A 17,266-nucleotide genomic window follows, 5' to 3' on the forward strand; every position below is an offset into this window, starting at 1 on the left:
TTACTAAATAATAAACCGATTCTGTACGAAGAGCAGAAAAAAAAGGGGGGGGGGGGCGCAGCCGGCGTGCTAGCTTGCGTTCAAAATACACGCGCCCAAAACCAAAACCGGAGGTGATCGACGCCGACCGCTTGGCACGCTGCAGTCAATTCGGCCGCTGGGCCCTATGGGAGTGTCCACTCTTGTTGAATTCCTTTCTCTATGCGCGCGATGTCGCGCGTATTTGTGGATGCAAACCGCCATTCCATATTGGCGCTGAGCCGTGCTCCCTCTAGGGCTGCAGGAGATAGCGTCAACCTTTCCCTTTCCTCAAGAACCACTTACTACTACTACGCCATTCCTCCCTAGGCGCGGCAGGCGCAAGGCGCGTAGACGCGAGCTTGCGCGCATCCGCAAGCGTACGTGCGGTCTGGGCTTTACCGTTCGGTAGCGGGACCGGCCCGCATAAGCGTGTGCGAATCAGTGCACATTGGAGGCATACTGATAACCCGCAAAGCTTCCGACCACGGAAATATGATGGTTATGGCGATTCGAAAGTCGTTTGTGACAGTACAAATATATGAACGCTGCAGTGTCATGAGACCGACTCTCTACTGTGGAGTGAACAACGCCGACTTTCACAACCTACGGACCACTCCACGGCAATGAACATCTTTTGGCCCGCTAAAGCTAAAGTGAGAGGGGAGAGGTGTTTCTGGCAGCGCGCGCACTTCGAAGGCGTGTGGTACAGAAATGTATAACGGTAAACAGTACACCTAACTTGAAAGCAAGTCTAAGCGGTGTTAAGACAACTGTCTTAAGAAAATCAGGTTCAATAAGTAAAAAATGAAAGAAAACTTACCTGTAAGCGTCCTCTTCTCGGATGTAAGACACGACTGCGAAAATATCTGCGTTGGGAGAGTAAAGGATCACCGTGGTGTTTCTGAAAGAATTGCGCCAAGGTATAGAACTGAAGGAATGTGCCTCGATGACCGCTATTTGGACGCAATGCATGTCAATTAGTGCTGACGTAGTTTAGCGCCTACGGTAGTGTAAGCACAATCCATTCACGCAAGTGACGGACGCCTAGTTGGCTGATTTCTGAAGATATGCACTTACGCTGTCTAAAAGTGCAGCACTTTCGCTTGCAATCATGTTGCTTCGCGTTTGCTTGGACAATTGTGCTCACCTAAAATTCAAGTGTTTTATATGAACAAGCAACCGTCAAACTTCTATTAAAGGATAAACGCTTAAGAATGATATCTACTTTTGTTTGCGCACTTTTGTTAGACTTAGCACAAGAAAAAGAACGCAGTCTTGGATACGAGTAAACTGAGACTTGATCATGGATGGCTTGAAGTTGCAGTGGTCTTCGTAGCTTCCGTTCAAGAAGATTATATTCACAATGTCGTTCCCAATGTGACGTTTTCGTTCCACCTGAAACAAAAACGCTTCAATCAACGAAAAGGCTGCTGGATGGCACAGACATTTCACAGCATACAAAAATGTTCGCTTAAAGCATACAGTACTCCAGCAGAAAATAAAAAAAGCAGTTACATCTACACTTTCAACGATGAAAGTGATACATCTTGGCGGGAAAAGGCCATCTAGCAAGTCAAGATAGAATTGTTTTAATCAACAAGACAAGATGCAACTAGATTTACAAGGAGTCAGAATAATTTGTCAAAACATTACTTTATAGTTAAACAAAAAAGACACTCGTTTTAACTTCACAAACAATTTTCTTTTTTACGAAACACAAGCTTTAGAATTGGCAAACAAAAGCTTGACACCAGTAATCAGTAACACCCAATGTGCACGAGCAGTGACCCTCTTCGGAGACCAACGACCACTCCGCAGCGAGGCAATGTACGCCAGCGGTGCACGCATAAACTCTCGAAAGCTAGTCTTGCCACATCTGGCATGGAGGCGCGATTCACTTTGACACGTAGGAAAATCAACTATCTCCACAGCAAATCCCGTCCCTATCCAGACATCGTCGCCTAGTAAGTACAGACAAAAGCCCCAGGCGCTCTACATTTTTTAATCATTTAGTTTCATTATTAATTTTTCCTTTCAATTTACTATTCGCTTGTCAAATCATGAGGAGGCTGGAAATAAAGAAAAAAAGTCTGACTGAAGTCCCCAAATCCTTGCAAACAGTTCGTACAGCACCCAGATATATACAAAATGATATCAGTAATGAAACAGTACAAAAACAGCTGAACAGTTTGCAGATCACCTAATCTCGCGTGCAAGCACAAATGTACAAATACAACATTGCATAGACAATCTTGGACAATAGAAAAGTGTTAATCTAGTACAAAACAGAAAGCAAATCACCCAGCAATTAAAAAAATAAAGTGAGACGAAACGAGCAAAAGAAATATAGAATTGGTATACTAAATACAATACACACCAAATGACACAAAAACTGCAATAAAAATGACCTTTATAGAGACGTTAATAAAAGAATTCACAGTGGCGTGCGAAGCCTGAAAGACGAAGTTGAAGCAAATGATGCCCATGTTGACTGAACAGTCATTCAGGTAGTACATGCATACGCTAAGGTGCTAGATTTCTGTCAAGTATTCTTAGCATGAAAGGAGCCCTGTGGCCGCCGCTCTCCACAAATGTGTCCAGCTATAACCTGCCCACAACAAGAACTTCATCATTATTATGTCATCATGACGACAGAAAAACATTGACATATAAAACTTCGAAGGAAAGATGGCATCGGTAACCGGTACGGAGGCTTGCAGGACCTCAAAAAATTAAAGCTCCGGCCAACGGCCTTCGTGATACCGTTTTTTCCATCTCATTTTATGTAAATAACTGTCACACGGTAAACAAAATTGCTTCAAGAAATGAATATACCTCCGAGTAGGTGCACTCAAAGATCAGACAAGCATACAAAAGCGTCCAGTAGGAATGTTCAGTAGAGCCTGCTGTGCATGCGACTCGACAACATCCACGACGTGCGTGCGCTGATCTCGGCAATGACTTACCGGGAACCAGCTGTCTTTCGCGCCATAGTGCATGAGAATTATTGTTAAACTAGCAACGAGATGATAGGAAAGAAATAGAGAGAGACATAGAATAAAATATTCGCTAGGATTTATTCGCATCGCCGCTCTACATACAACCGGTCGTCATGAAGATGTTGATGGGGAGGTGAAAATTAATTAAATCCTCCAATTTTTCGTGTCGGAACCACGATATGATCATGAGGCACGAAGTAATGAGGGGGGGGGGGGGGGGGCACCGGCTTAATTTTATTGCGATAGCAGTTATATGGACACTCCAAGCGGATTTCTTCCGTCGGCGTCGGCGTCACCGTGAGGTTCCGTATAGTCCAACGGCGATGAAATCGTCGCCGCGCGCCGTATGCTGGCTGTATGTGCGAGTGAAAGCGCGCGAGGGACGCGCGCGCTTTCACGGGGAGCGAACGCACGGCGGAGAGCAAACGCGACTTCCGTCGCGCGAAAAGCCGTGGGGGGACGGGAGGGAGGGAGGGGAGGCGACGTTTAGCTGCGGCACCAAATGCGTATTTATATAAAAACGTTGCGAGGCGAGAAGGTGGTAAAGACTTCCGACGCTGCTCGACGAGTGTCCCGTTCTGATCTCGTCGAAAACCTCCGAGCCGCCGCCAGAGGCACCGGCAATAGTCACCAACGCCGCGCGCGTTCGTTGCGAACGCGGGCAAAACGCCGATGGCGTCGACAACAGTTCTGCGCGTTGCTGATGCTGCTGCATGTCCAAGTTTATACAGCTGATAAAACTACTATCCTTACTCTGTATAGCTCTCTACTAATTTGCTATCGCAAGTGGTGCGTCGCCTTTCGGGTGAAACTGCGACATTTTAAAATTTAATTCAATTTAATTCAATTCAATTTTATTTGACAAAACGTGTACAGTGAATTTCCATGAACTGGTTGGACCCGTAGCCAAAGGCTAGTAATGGGTCGAATACTGAACTACAATAAGGCACGCAGGTATAAGTTTCATAATCGCATTAAAAGCATGATAACAATAAACAAAGCTCACAAGTTTCATCTTGTATAAAGAAAAGAAAAAAAAAAAACAACGAAGCCATAAGAAAAAACCCAACTATAGTACATTGAACCCTAATACATAATGCACAGAAGGTGGACAAACAGGGTAGCTTGAAGTTCTCGTTGGCTCATTAGATAACAGAAATCTTCACTCAGAGAAATAAAAAAAATCATACATATATCAAGGTATTAATACGGAGAAATGAGAAGCGATAATGACGATGTGTGGTGTTTAATGGCACAAGGGCGAAATGAGAAGTGAAGACAATGTTATGATAACAGAATTAATGATAATAAATTTTTTTTCGCTATGATGTTGACGTTATGGGCTTCCTTTGTTATAGTGGCAAAGAGTTCCATACTTAAGCACCAGTAACTTGCATTTGTCGCTTTCAATATATGTTGTGAACTAGAACAGTTTTTAGTTGACGTAATAGATCAAATGGCAGTACCTGCATATTTTCGAACAGCGGTTTACATGATGAAATATGTCAGAGCGAGTAATTATTCTTATGGCCCTTTTCTGAATTTTACGCACCGGCTGAATGTATGTGCTGTAAGACCACACCCATGATTCAGCACAGTTTGTTAAATGACTATGTATAAATGCGAAATATAGGGTACGGAGAGTTTTGATGTCAAAGTAATTTCTGGCTTCTAATAAGTGATAACATTCCCCTGAAAGCTTATTAGATAGCGCATCAATGTGGTTTTCCCAGTGTAGGTGACAGTCTATTACTACGCCAGTATATTTGAACGAAGTGCGCTCGCGAGTATTGTCTGTACGTACTATATGTGAACACTGAACTGAATATGCATCTATAGTATACAGGCTTATTTCGCGAATGAACGATCATGTATTGTTTTTTCTAGGTTAACTGTTAATTTATTTGCGGCACTCTATCTAGAAATGTTAGTTAGGCATTAGTTTTCCTTAGAACAATCTGGACATCATCTCCTGTTACTGTTATAACTGTATCATTGGCATACATTAGTATTTGTGCAGAGCTTACCGCATTGGGCAAGTCATTGATGTACAGGGGAAAAAAAAAAAGGTCGCAGACCTGATCCTTGAAGAACACCTGTATTAATTTGCCGAGGGGACGATATGAAGTTGTTCATTACGACTACCTGACTGCGGTGTTTTAAGCAACTTCCGAGCAACTCGGCAGCCTTTCCGCGAAAACCATAGTATTTTAGTTAACTTGGTAGGATGTAGTGATCGATAGTGTCGCAAGCTTTTCTTAGGACAATAAATACTAGTGCGACAAGCTTATTGTTATTGAGAGCTGCATTAAGTACTTGAATGAGAGACAATACTGCAGTAGATGTGGAAAAACCTGACCAGAATCCTTGTTGCTGCCGACCAATTATGTTGTACTTTCCTATAACTTTAGAATTCGCTTCGCAAGAATATTTTCATAAATAGTATTTAGTATACTCAGGACAGATATTGGTCGATAACAAGAGGAATCATATTTATTAACATTCTTAAATATCGGTATAACCTTGGCCAATTTTAGTGACGATGGGTATGCACAACGGCTTAACGAGAGGTTGGAAATGCAGCACAGTATAGCTCCCAGTGCGTCAATGTTTTCTTTAGCCTGAGGTTCTTTGACGTGTGCCCAATGCACGGTATACGGGTGTTATTGCATTTCGTCCCCATCGAAATCCCGGCCACTGCGGCCGGGATTCCATCTCGCGCTTTCGGGCTTAGCAGTGCTACACCAAAGCCACAACGCCACCACGGCGGGTCCGGTGGTGAGGTGCGTGTCGCATGTGGCCTTCGTACAACTTTCCTAGTAGATGTGTGGCTCGTAGAAGGGATGCGATAGAACACTTGCAGTGTGTCCGAGGTTAGCGAGACACTCGCCTTCTTTGCCGAAGATAAAGAGGAAGTGCAGAAAGCCTTTGCCCTGCCGCACCATGGTGCTAAAGAAAGTGACAACCCAGCAATGAAGTGAACGTTAAATGGTGCTGGGAGCTGCCCTCGGAGAGAACTTGTATCTTTTATATTCATGAATTTTTTTCGCACAAGAGTACTCGCTTTTATTTTTCTTCCTGCCACCCATTTTTGGCCTAATTCTCGTAGTGTGTGGCGTGCCAAAGTTCAGGATCATCATCATCACCATAGTCAAGATCATCTATGATGTGCAGCGCTGAATGAATTGATTTTCGTGGCTAGTGAGGACCATGTGACCTAATTAGGGAAAGGGACGATTCGAGATGGTGTATGGAGGGGCTGCTGAAAGATGCGCAGATCTCCCTTAATTTTCTTACAAAATTAGTCTTTCTGTAAGCGAACAAAACTAATACGCTCTCAAGAAACAGGTTATACGTGAGTGAACGACTCCGACTTTGAGGGAGCAGTCGTATATCGGTAGCAACACGAAGAACTTTACTCTGAAACATTAACGTTAATTCTCGCTTCGTAGGGCCTTGAAAAGTACGGCCATTGATAATACACTGTATAGTGACATCAGTCTCTCTGCAGGACGCTATTAATTGTCCATGGAAACTAAACTACCCGCTGTCAAAGGGCAGCATGACATTGACTTGAATGCGACAAACTCGGAACCATCAGCGGCATAACCAAAGACGCCTGGGATAACCACGCTTGTTGTTAGGCATTGGTTCAGGGTTTCGCATGTCCTCCTGCTTGTACGCACCCTCCCTACTTTTGCAGTATTTGTTACGCACACTATGACCGAGCAAAACACGAAGTTAAAAATTAAGAGTAACGGCATTCATTGCAGGAAGCAGTAGAAAACAAAAATAAGGTTAGACTTAAGCGACCGTCAAAAGGGGCATGGACTGAGGACGAACGCTGCCCCCAGCGGCGACAGAAGCAGCGGCAAAACGAACGCAGCAGCGCTGCTGGCGGCATGCTTGCCGAAGCCCCGGATGAGGCCGCAGCCCACGTGATCACCCATATTGCCAGTGGACTTGCTCACTACGTCGCCCTTGGCGCCATAGTCATCCGGCCGCTCGTAGACGACGCACGAGCGGGACACGATGCTGTCATTACCGTAGAGATGAAGTCTTCGGCTGGTGATCTGCACCTGGGCGATAAGGTCATCGGAGGCATCCACGTTACCCAAGTCGCCCAGGTGAGAATTTCCCGAGGTCGCGGGTCCGTGCTCCTTGCCGTACGGGTTGAAGTGAGCTCCGACAGCGTCGCAGTTGTCCGTCACGTTACCCGACTCGTTGATGGTGTTGCGTCCCGAATCGGCCGGGCGCATTCTTGGATTGTTTCCCATCGAGGCAGGCCCTTTCATCAGCGTCGCCCAGACGGCGACAGTGTCTGACACCGACGAGACGGACAAACAAGCGCCCCAACTCGGCAGTGTTAATCTTTTGGGTGCTTCCCCCGATGCCACCCCCTTCATCAACGACCGCCTACCTGGCGACGCGGCCTGACACCGGCATTGACGTTCGGACAAAGAAGCTCACTTAGAAGCGACCGACCACAACCGCCACCCTTCGTTAGAAGCGGGGATTAGCGTGAAGGCCATTCTCCCGACCCTGGCAAGATGACCGTCGGAGGACAAGAAACTAAGTCACCGACTTTTGTGGAAGGAGTGTGAACCTCCTGTTTCCGGATTGCCTCGTCCTTGCTTCGAAGGTGCAACATTAGAGGCGGAGTTCAGTGAACAATACGACCCCTCTGATTGGCCGCATCAAGGTCATCTGATTCCCTAGTCGGGTCAACTAGGGAAGACGAATGCTTTATAAGGAGACACCTTGAGTGCAGTGGAGTGTCCTGACGTGTTCTGATATGTGATCAGACATATAGTGAGCTGAGACTTTCGAAGTGCTCCCCCATGGAGTGGGCTTCCATATTTGGAGCCACTGTAAATATGTAGAATAAACCCTTTTTTCTCTCGCTTTACTCCCGGACGTACTCATCCCTCTGGCTCAAGGATCACCGGCCTAAACGCTACACGAGTCCCAACAATGGTAAGCCCGTGCTTGCCAGGCTCGAGGCCGTCGATGATGACTCGAATAGCAACGATGTCGCTACGCGACATGAATACTAACAGTCCTTCCACGTTTTTGCCCACGATGCGGCAGCTGGCCTTACGAAGCGTCGCGTCGCCGCTCACTGCGTGCGTCAGCAGTGACAGGTGCACGACTGCGACGACCAGCTGCCGCTGGCTCAAGTTGGTGCCCATCGGGTGAATCGTGCACAGTCCAGCTCTGCGTTTCCTTGCGTAGGCTACCGGTGTCGCGAATCAGTATTGGCACAACAGTTCGGAGTAGAACAACAGGAGGCACGCTTGTTCGCCGCACAATCGCGAACGACGCAAAGGAACTTAGTTGGCTGTGAGCAATGGCGGCGTGTATCGCTGGATTCTTCGTAGCTTGTTGACTATCCTTGACGCAATGTTTCAGGACTTTGTCGCTACAGTGGAACGCCTCAACAGTACAAATTAATCTGAACTTACACCAGCGGCTAAGTGATGCCACAGGAGCAGCACGTTCTTCTTTCTGCACGTTCTTGTTCTTGTCTCCTATCAATGAGCCATACTCACTACGTCGGATTGGCCAAAAGGCAGGCGACGTATTTAGAAGTAGATGTGGATCCTTTGGAATTACTGGCACATACCAACTCTTAGGGGTCGGCCAAGAACGAGTAGTTCAACATCAAGTCACCTGAAGACAAATTTTTAGAATTTAACGTGCAGGAAGGAAATTGATGTTTCTCCTTCTCTTCTTGATTCAAACGGCTCACCACGACAGGCAAGTCAGAGATTTCGGAAAATAAGGAAAACACAACGCGTTAAAATATTCTCGAAATAACTGGCAAGCGCAGAACGGTGGATGCGAGACGACCATACAACGCGCAAAGAGAAGACAAAAAGCATGTGACGAAGGAGCGATGGGAAGTTATGAACGCGCACGAGTCTAACCTTAGCATAACCAAATTTACTAGTGCCACATGAAAGACGGAGCTAGGTCGCCGGATGGAAACTACGGTGCCCCAAATGTTCCTCGATATAGGTTCTGCTTTCCATGGAAAATCGGTGGCAAGAAAGAAAAAAGCAGTGCCTAAAGGACTGTCACATTGCCCAAGAGTGCAAGCAACTGTAGCCGCAAAACCACGTCTATCGAAATATGGGTTAGGCTCAATATTTCCAGTTCCCGGCGCATGCTACTTGGCGGGACCTCGTACTGGCGCAACGAGCGCCGGCATGAATTCCATTAGACTTTCAGATGCTGCAACTACGGCCTCTGCAGGGTGCACCGTTCTTCGATCAAGTGGAGAAGCAAGAAGGGTGCATACCGTCGAATTCGGACTGCATTCAAACGACGCGATATCAAGAATCAAGAAAAGAAGCGCGCAGACGTCGACACTTTTATCTGAAGCACTTATCGAACGGTGCAATGCGAATCAAACATAACGATCGTTTCTGGTAGTTCCCCCCCCCCCTTTTTTTTTGTGTGTGCACTGCGGCAGGCACGTGGACAAGGGAGCCACATAATATTCAGCCTGGATCCTCGCATCTGCTGGGCTTTTTACTTTACTTGTTCTGCAGCGCAGCGCTCGAGCACTTTAGAAAGAAGTTTGGGCATCTATGCATAAAAAAAATATTAATAACGTACAAAAGGTTCCAAAATCTCACAGGGGCAACGTAGACGAATTGCACGATTTTAAAATAGCAAACAGCCGGGAAATGTGTAGCAAAAAAATATTCGATACCTGGGTATAGCGAAAACACTATACGTAAAATGATTGACGATCAAGAAATAGAACACTGGAAATTTGTACAAATTAAGCAAACTTGTAATTTTTTATATGAGGAAGCCCTGAGAGATGGTTTAGGAGGTGCGACCGATTATAAGAACTTCACCGTTTGCTTATAATGCGAGTTGATGGGAGAAAAACGTTGTTGGGAGTAGATCTTGTGCTCAGGAACCATTTTTCCCTGCACCTGTTTAAGAGATGCAGTTAAGGACGCGCTGTGCGCTTGTAAAGGTAGGGTAAAATTTGTGGTCTCTCTATTTGAAGACTGGCATTGAAGCGAACGGACTCTTTGAAAAGTGACTACTAGATGACGTTTTTAAATGTAGATAGCAGTTCACTCTTATAGCCAACACTAGAGCCCACGGTTTTCATATGCGCAGCGCGGGCGGCCATCTGGTGCAGGTGCCGTATTGGGCGAAACAACGCTCACGTAGCGCCATTTGCTCATAAAATTGTTTAACTGAGCTAGTTGGTTCATAGCTAAGACGAGTGTTGAACAGCTGAACTGAAAAAAACAAAGGCCTAAGGAAGATAGACAATGACGTCACTGCCCTTGTTCTGTCTTCCTTAGTCCTTTGTTTTTTGGTGTTTTTTTTTTCTTTTCAGTTCAGCTGTTCAAAACTTATTTGCTACTGCGCTGAACCACCGGGCACAGTTCCCGCTCCCGAGCTCGAAAAGACAAGGAGCGGCCGCTCATTATATTGGTCCTCACGGATTTCCGGCCATAAGCTACTGACCCAGATGTTGCTCAAAGGTTCAAGTCAACGCGAGGCGGGCACCGTCTTATACTTATTACTATGCCCGGGAAAGACTATCGCTGACCCCATCGGCCCACGGTGAGCGAAACAGCGGCGCTTCCGATGCGGCCTCCAACTGTGGACACATGTATTACTGCTTCCTGTCTCAATCACCACTACCTCTTTCGCGCGTCGTCACTTGATTCGAATATACGAACCATATTCGAAAAGCCAGACAAGGTATTTAGTGAAATTCCCTCAGAGAAACGAAGAAGCCGCGAGTGATGGCCAATTTGAAGCGGTCCAATTATCAGCAGAGTATACGGGCCATCCCATCTCGATATGCTGTAGGAACACCACGCGTTTACTTTTACGCTCATGTGCTTGAGTCCAAACACACTAACCTGTTGCTTGTTGTCCTTGGAGTAGGGGAGCAGTGTGGAGACATGGAATATGATTTCATGGCCCTCGTAGATAGTGTAGACAGAGTGCTTGCCCGTCATGTCGCCTGAAAGCGGAAAGCAGAAGGGAATGAAATCAGCGATGGTGTAATTAGGAGCATCAAGAACAATAAATCAAGAACCGCAAGTAGCTTAGTCTTTTGCTATTGTCAAGGAAAACTCTTCGAGATGATGTAATCGCAGTAACAGCTCGTCTGACGAGAACTACACGTAAATGCGCAGGCCAGCTTTGAATGCAGGCACATCTGGCGGTTGGTTTCACCCAGCAACGCTCGTCGTATATCTTGAGATATGTGCTCGCCTATCTTTGCCTCACTGAAGTGGCATCAGAAACAGTGGTCAGCGGGTGCGCTTTGTTTACATTGCTGACTGTCACAGGGTGTTTCGACGAACACATTAAGTAATGTTTAAAATAGCCGTTTTGGTATAAAAGCACATTTTCTTCGGAGACATGCCACTAGTGGTGGCGACCACGGGGTGACAGATGATACGGGATAATTAGTCGCTCATTGACAGAAATCAATTAACTAACTTTTAAACGTTTACTTTCAGCGGGATCATCATAATTGGGAAATTGAAGCGAGCTCTCCGTACAATACATGATAAGCTTTGAATCCAGAAAAATGAGATTATCCGCGGCACTGTGACACGACGAATGTCGGCTATCAGAGCGCGCGAAACAGAAACTGCGAGGCTGAAGCGAAAGCGTAGCCGAGGCGACGTTCTGCTTACGTCACCCAGCAGTGGGCAGCCAGCACCCTGCGACAGCGAGGAGCACGGAGCCGTATTATTACCACGTATCACTCGTCACCCCGTGGTCGCCACTATACTGACGGCATGTCTCCGAAGGAACCGTCCTTCTATTTCAAAACGGCTACTTTTAAATATTACTTCGTCTTCGTAGAAACACTCTGTCTATCAACAGCGTACATGTACAAATTATGAAACGAGCGCTACTCGAGAAATCAGACGGAAGCAGCAGCCTTCAACTAACCTACTGCCTACCATGGTCCATCATTTGTATACAAGCGCATCGAGACCTCACACCCGCGCGTGCGTTCTCTCGTATGTTGAACTTGCCTATAATACAGTGACCAACGGGGAACAGTGCGTGAAGCTGAACTGCCGAAATGCTGATTGAATTATTGATTGGTTCAATGAGTTTGACACACTGCATTGACTGATTGATAAAGCTATCCCTTGCCTGTGAGGAACGTCGTATCACGAGCGTGTCTAATTATTTTTTTTTTGCGTCAACGAAGTTTCTGTAGCAGACACCTAAATACCGCGTCATGCTCCTTTTCACTTTACCTCTATCGAAATCTAGGTGGCACAGCGGCCGAGTCACCAACCGGCCACTGTGCTACCACGGTGGAAGCCAGATCCCATCATAGCTCTCTTCTAAACACACACACACACACACACACACACACACACACACACACACACACACACACACACACACACACACACACACACACACACACGCACACACGCACACACGCACACACGCACACACGCACGCACGCACGCACGCACGCACACACACACACACACACACACACACACACACACACACACACACACGCACACACGCACACACACACACACACGCACGCACGCACACGCACACACACACACACACACACACACACAGAGACACACAGAGAGAGAGAGAGAGAGAGGGAGAGAGAGAGAGAGCACCGACGATTACAATACCCCTAATGCGAACTTTGAGAGCAGCTGTTTAGGTGATTTGCATTCGCGATATATTGTGGCAAAGAATTTGATTCTGAACGACAGGGTCCTCTCGGCGACGGCGCTGAGCCTAGACTCGGGCAACTCGTTTAGCAGCAGTGGCAGACGGAGCATTTCCACCGATTTCGTCGCACATTGTTCAGAAAAAAAAAAGCGTGAACACCGCAACGGGTGGTTCGCGCGGCGCGCATCGGCGGCTTCGCAGGCGAAGTATCGCATGCGCAGTGGGTTCAAAGCCCAGGCCAGCGCTTTGTTCCCATAGCGCTCGCCGCATTCCTGGTCATCGCCATTGAGCATGTCTCGTACGGCACTCCGCTTTCCTCCTCGCGCTCTCTTCGCTATCGCCTTCTTTCATCCCCCGCTGTGCTCCGCGTTCGCTCTTTCATCCTTCGCTGCGCTCGTTCGCTCTGTTAAGGCCCATTCACACTAGGCCGACACGACACCGATGTTGGTCTGCCGACTGTAGGCGACAGCGTTTTGCTTCCTTTAAACCGTTGGCCACAGCGTCTTCCTTCCTGTAAACTGCTGTCGTCAACAATCGGCAGACCAACATCGGTGTCGCGTCGGCCTAGCGTGAATGAGCCTTACGAAGGACGCCGACACTCAATGCAGGAACGGGCGCCTAAGAGCGCAGCTCTTAGGCGTTATTGAACCCTCAATGTCTTTAACAAATATGCGCTCTGCAAACCAAACTTCTAGTGTGGGCCAAAATATGACCCTTTTTTGTGGTTTTGCTTAGCTTTCCTCGCAACGTGTTCTATGACGTTTTGGGTGATAAGTAGGGCTGTCAATCTGTTATTGATAGTTAGCGCTGTGTGTTGTCTCATGTGCCTTCTACGTCCGTGTCGTTCTGCTTGCACTACAGCAAATTAGAAGATGACCTATACAACACGTCCTCAACACGCCCACAATTTTGACGTGTGATCGATGCGCATGCTCGCGCGGCTACTGGCTGAGGCGGCTGTTTTGCGGAATGGCACCGGTGGCATGTGCGCAAGTGCGTACCTTTGACATCCAGGCCTCCTCGGTACTTGTCCCAGCCCTTCAGGCGAACTTTCTCGCCAAGCAGGTTAACGAAGCGGTCGAACTCTCGACTTCCCACTTCTGTTACGAAAGGGAAAAGAGCACCGTCCTGATGAGTCAGCCTTACAGAACAGCCTGCGCAACAATTACTACACACTCTACATGCAGAGAAAATGTATAGCGGTTATGACAAGAAGCTCATTCAAAAGGCAAGTAAATAAACAAAGACGCAGGTGAAATGATCTACGTAGACCAAGTCTCTGTCTCTTCTCTTTTTTTTTCCTTCCTTTGAGATGCATTTATTTGAGCGCAAGGGCCTTCAGAATTACGTGCATATGCGTTTTTGCCGGGACACGCGAAGATGAGCGAGCGAGTGAGTCGCGCTCATGCTACTCGCCTAGCCACGCCGACACAAATCAGTGATTCAAATGGGAAAGTGGCGGCATGTTGAAACGCACATTGCGCGCCATAAAGGTAAGAGAAATTGAGTCACCGTTGCTGAACATCTCATCGTCAGTGCTTTGGCCAGCCTCAGCATACAGCACGCCAAATTTGAAATTCACAGATCCCTGCGGCAAAGAGAGAGAGAGAAATGCGTCGAGTCTCTCATCCACATCTGCAACACTGGACTCAGCCAAAATCTTTATTACGAGCAAAACAAAGTGCTTGCCTGAATTAAAGTTACACACACACTGTACCTTGTTCAATTTAGTACCGACGGCGGAACTTGCCAACGTTGAATTCGTGCAGTGCCGAAGATAAATTTGTCGAAAACCGTTGCGTTCCTTAGACTGCACTGACAAACTCGCAAGCTCTAACGCTGAGGTTGTGGAGGTTGTGCGGAGGTTGTGGGCTTGGTTATTACCAGTCACAAATATCTTTTCGTCCACTCTCATTTGCATTTACTTCATTATTTCTATGTTTCAAGTAAACATCATAAACCTCCTCTGTGCTTGCTCTGGCTTCATTATCTATCACTTCGCATGTCTGTCGTTACTTCATGTATATATTATAACGTACATTCTATGCGCCAGTCGGCGCCTTGGGTGGACATATAAATAATAAGTGACCGTCTTCCGATTTCAGCTCTCCCCCCCCCCCCCCCCCCCCTTACACGTATTCTATACTTCAAGCCACGTATTCATTTTCCAAATTAGCGAAGGCATCCGGCCATGGATCGCATACGCATATGCCGCATTGAACTACAATGACTCGTAATCTCAGTCTTTACAAAATGTTATCTCTTCCGGGTGCAGCTAAATAACAGGGAAAAAACTCACCTCTTGTTCTTCCAGCAAAAGCAGGTCCTAGGAGAAAACGAAAAACACACACATAAACGCCGGAGCCAATTTCAGCATAAAAGTTAGCAAATGAATCAACTCATTGCCAGTAATACGAAATAAAAGACAGTCCGCGTATTTTATTTACGCGATATACAGAAAGCACTGTCTCACTGAGGCGAGTTTATATAGCGGCTACGAGAACAGGAAAACTCCATTTAGTTTTGACCAGCAGTAGTTATGCAGTTGTATGGAAATGCAATAGCATAAGGTGGTGACAGCGCTTGTTTGTGTGGCAGAAATAATTAGCCGGCCACACTGTACTGTCCGACTGAGTGCCACCTAACAATTGTAGTCGGACAATGTCATCCGAGCTTGCGTTCTAGACAATCGAAAACAGAGCGAGCTCTCAGCCGCAAGCCGTGAAGCGCACCCGCGTATCCTGTGAGGTCCGTATGCACACCAGAGCAATGAGAACTTCTGTGGGCAGTAAATCAGAGACACTGTTAGCATTTCTCAATATAGACCGTGTTTTTCCTTTTTTTTTCTTTGCGGGTGGATTCGCGGCTACTTATGTGTCCCCCGGAAGCTTTGGTTTGGCCGTGAATGCGGCGTGCAATGGCGTGGCCGGCAGGATCACTCCAATCTTAAGCAGGCACTCAGCATGCAAACTTCCGCGGCGGAATAGCTTGATATATCACAGTGGGCTCTTGAGCATCGGGTATTCCGAGTGCTAATTTAGGCAATGGCTCGCACTGCTTCGCCATATAAAGAAGTTTTAATGATATCGTTTGGCACCAAATGTTGATGCGTTTCTACAGAAAGTGGCTGGACAAACCAAAATCCCAACGAAAGAGGACAAGCCGCTACTTAAAATTTCCCAGTCGTTGCCAAACCCAGAGCTTCAAGTGGTGATGCATGATGACAAAGCTAGACGCTGGTAATGGTACAGAGGAGCGGGCACTGATCATTTGTCGCTTAGAGTATTTTTAGCTTCCAGAATAAATCATTATATATAGCCTATTCTTTAGAAGAAAGTAGAATCTCCAAACCTACATGATCTGTATAGGGACCCTCCCAATAAGTTTTATCCTTCATTGGAACTACGTAGTAATGCAGGATCTCTGGTGGTAAGTTCTGCATGTGGCTGCAGGTACCACTTCATTGATTGTACCATTTTGATCGTCATTTGTCTATCACACGGTTCTCACAATCGTCATCATCAGCCTATGTTAGGTTCACTGCAGTACAAAGGCCCCTTCCAGCGATCTCTAACACCCCTGCGTCAGCCCACTCCCCCCTGTGCCTGAAAATTTCTGAATTTCATCACACCACCTAGCGTTCTGCCGTCCTCGGCTGCGCTTCCCTTCCTATTGCACCCATTCTGTAACTCTGCACCCATTATGCACCCACTGGTTGTCTGCTCTACGCATTACGTGGCCTGTCTTACATTAGGAGAGCGCAAAATTGTGAGTGTAGGTCAGATTCTTAATTCCTGACGGCTAGGAATCCGTTTGTTATGTTCTTTTCTCAAAGACTAGGGCGTGCTATGACCCCTTTCTCTTTGGCACGCCATAGAATTTGACGGCACCAATATACAGATACTGCATTTCTTGGACTATAGTCCGCGGACTACGCACGTTTAAAAGATTAAATTTCTCGAGGCGTGAACTATTAATGGGTGCGGACTACACATGATTTAATTTTAAAGAACGTTGGCGCACTTGCAGAAAACGAGGCCCGGCTGTGCCTGCAAAATTTTACCATGCTAAATCATATAGGCAAATGATCGTTGTTTAACACGACCAACGTTTCCAGCTGGTACTTGCAGCTGGCGGTATGCAAACGAATGCTGCTCGCGATACTTTAAGCGGCTGCTTTTCAGTGATTGCATTTGTGAGAACATTCGAAAAACCTCGTTGAATGTAAATAATAAATACGAGAAAGCGTAAAATGAAGAAGAAACACCAGGGACGGCGTAGCCTTTCTTAACGAATGGTTGCAAAAGGGTCATTGATTAGTGGCACGACGTCCCATGTCAAGTCGTCCTCAACGGCTTCACAAAAGCCGGACTAAAAACTGCTGCAACAGGGATGTGGTATTCTGAAGGCGATGATGAGATTGACATGCCGTTCGTCGGATCGGACGTGCTTCTTTTGTTCCAACCGCACCAACGAGAGCGATTACAGGTTTTACAACTGACTTCTATGGAGTCTTATAA

General features: G+C 46.7%; 2 protein-coding genes across 5 annotated transcripts in view; both read right to left on the reverse strand.

Moving 5' to 3' along the window:
• LOC119436447 (GTPase-activating Rap/Ran-GAP domain-like protein 3) overlaps nucleotides 1-17,266 on the reverse strand; it is a 444,125-nt gene that overhangs the window by 55,955 nt on the left and 370,904 nt on the right. For all 4 annotated transcript variants that reach the window (XM_037703297.2, XM_037703295.2, XM_049657852.1 and 1 more), the window contains 6 exons: nucleotides 15,046-15,072; nucleotides 14,259-14,334; nucleotides 13,748-13,846; nucleotides 10,928-11,031; nucleotides 1,305-1,416; nucleotides 842-887 (listed from right to left, as the gene is read on the reverse strand). In XM_037703297.2, the coding sequence (XP_037559225.1) occupies nucleotides 842-887; nucleotides 1,305-1,416; nucleotides 10,928-11,031; nucleotides 13,748-13,846; nucleotides 14,259-14,334; nucleotides 15,046-15,072 (464 nt within the window). The remainder of the gene's footprint in view (nucleotides 1-841; nucleotides 888-1,304; nucleotides 1,417-10,927; nucleotides 11,032-13,747; nucleotides 13,847-14,258; nucleotides 14,335-15,045; nucleotides 15,073-17,266) is intronic.
• On the reverse strand, nucleotides 4,761-9,196 carry LOC119436448 (superoxide dismutase [Cu-Zn]-like). The gene has a single exon (XM_049657859.1). It carries the CDS (start codon nucleotides 7,424-7,426, stop codon nucleotides 6,836-6,838), a length of 591 nt encoding a protein of 196 aa, XP_049513816.1. The 5' UTR covers nucleotides 7,427-9,196; the 3' UTR covers nucleotides 4,761-6,835.

Source organism: Dermacentor silvarum, chromosome 1 (genome assembly GCF_013339745.2).
Source record: "Dermacentor silvarum isolate Dsil-2018 chromosome 1, BIME_Dsil_1.4, whole genome shotgun sequence".
Classification (NCBI taxonomy): Eukaryota; Metazoa; Arthropoda; class Arachnida; order Ixodida; family Ixodidae; genus Dermacentor; species Dermacentor silvarum.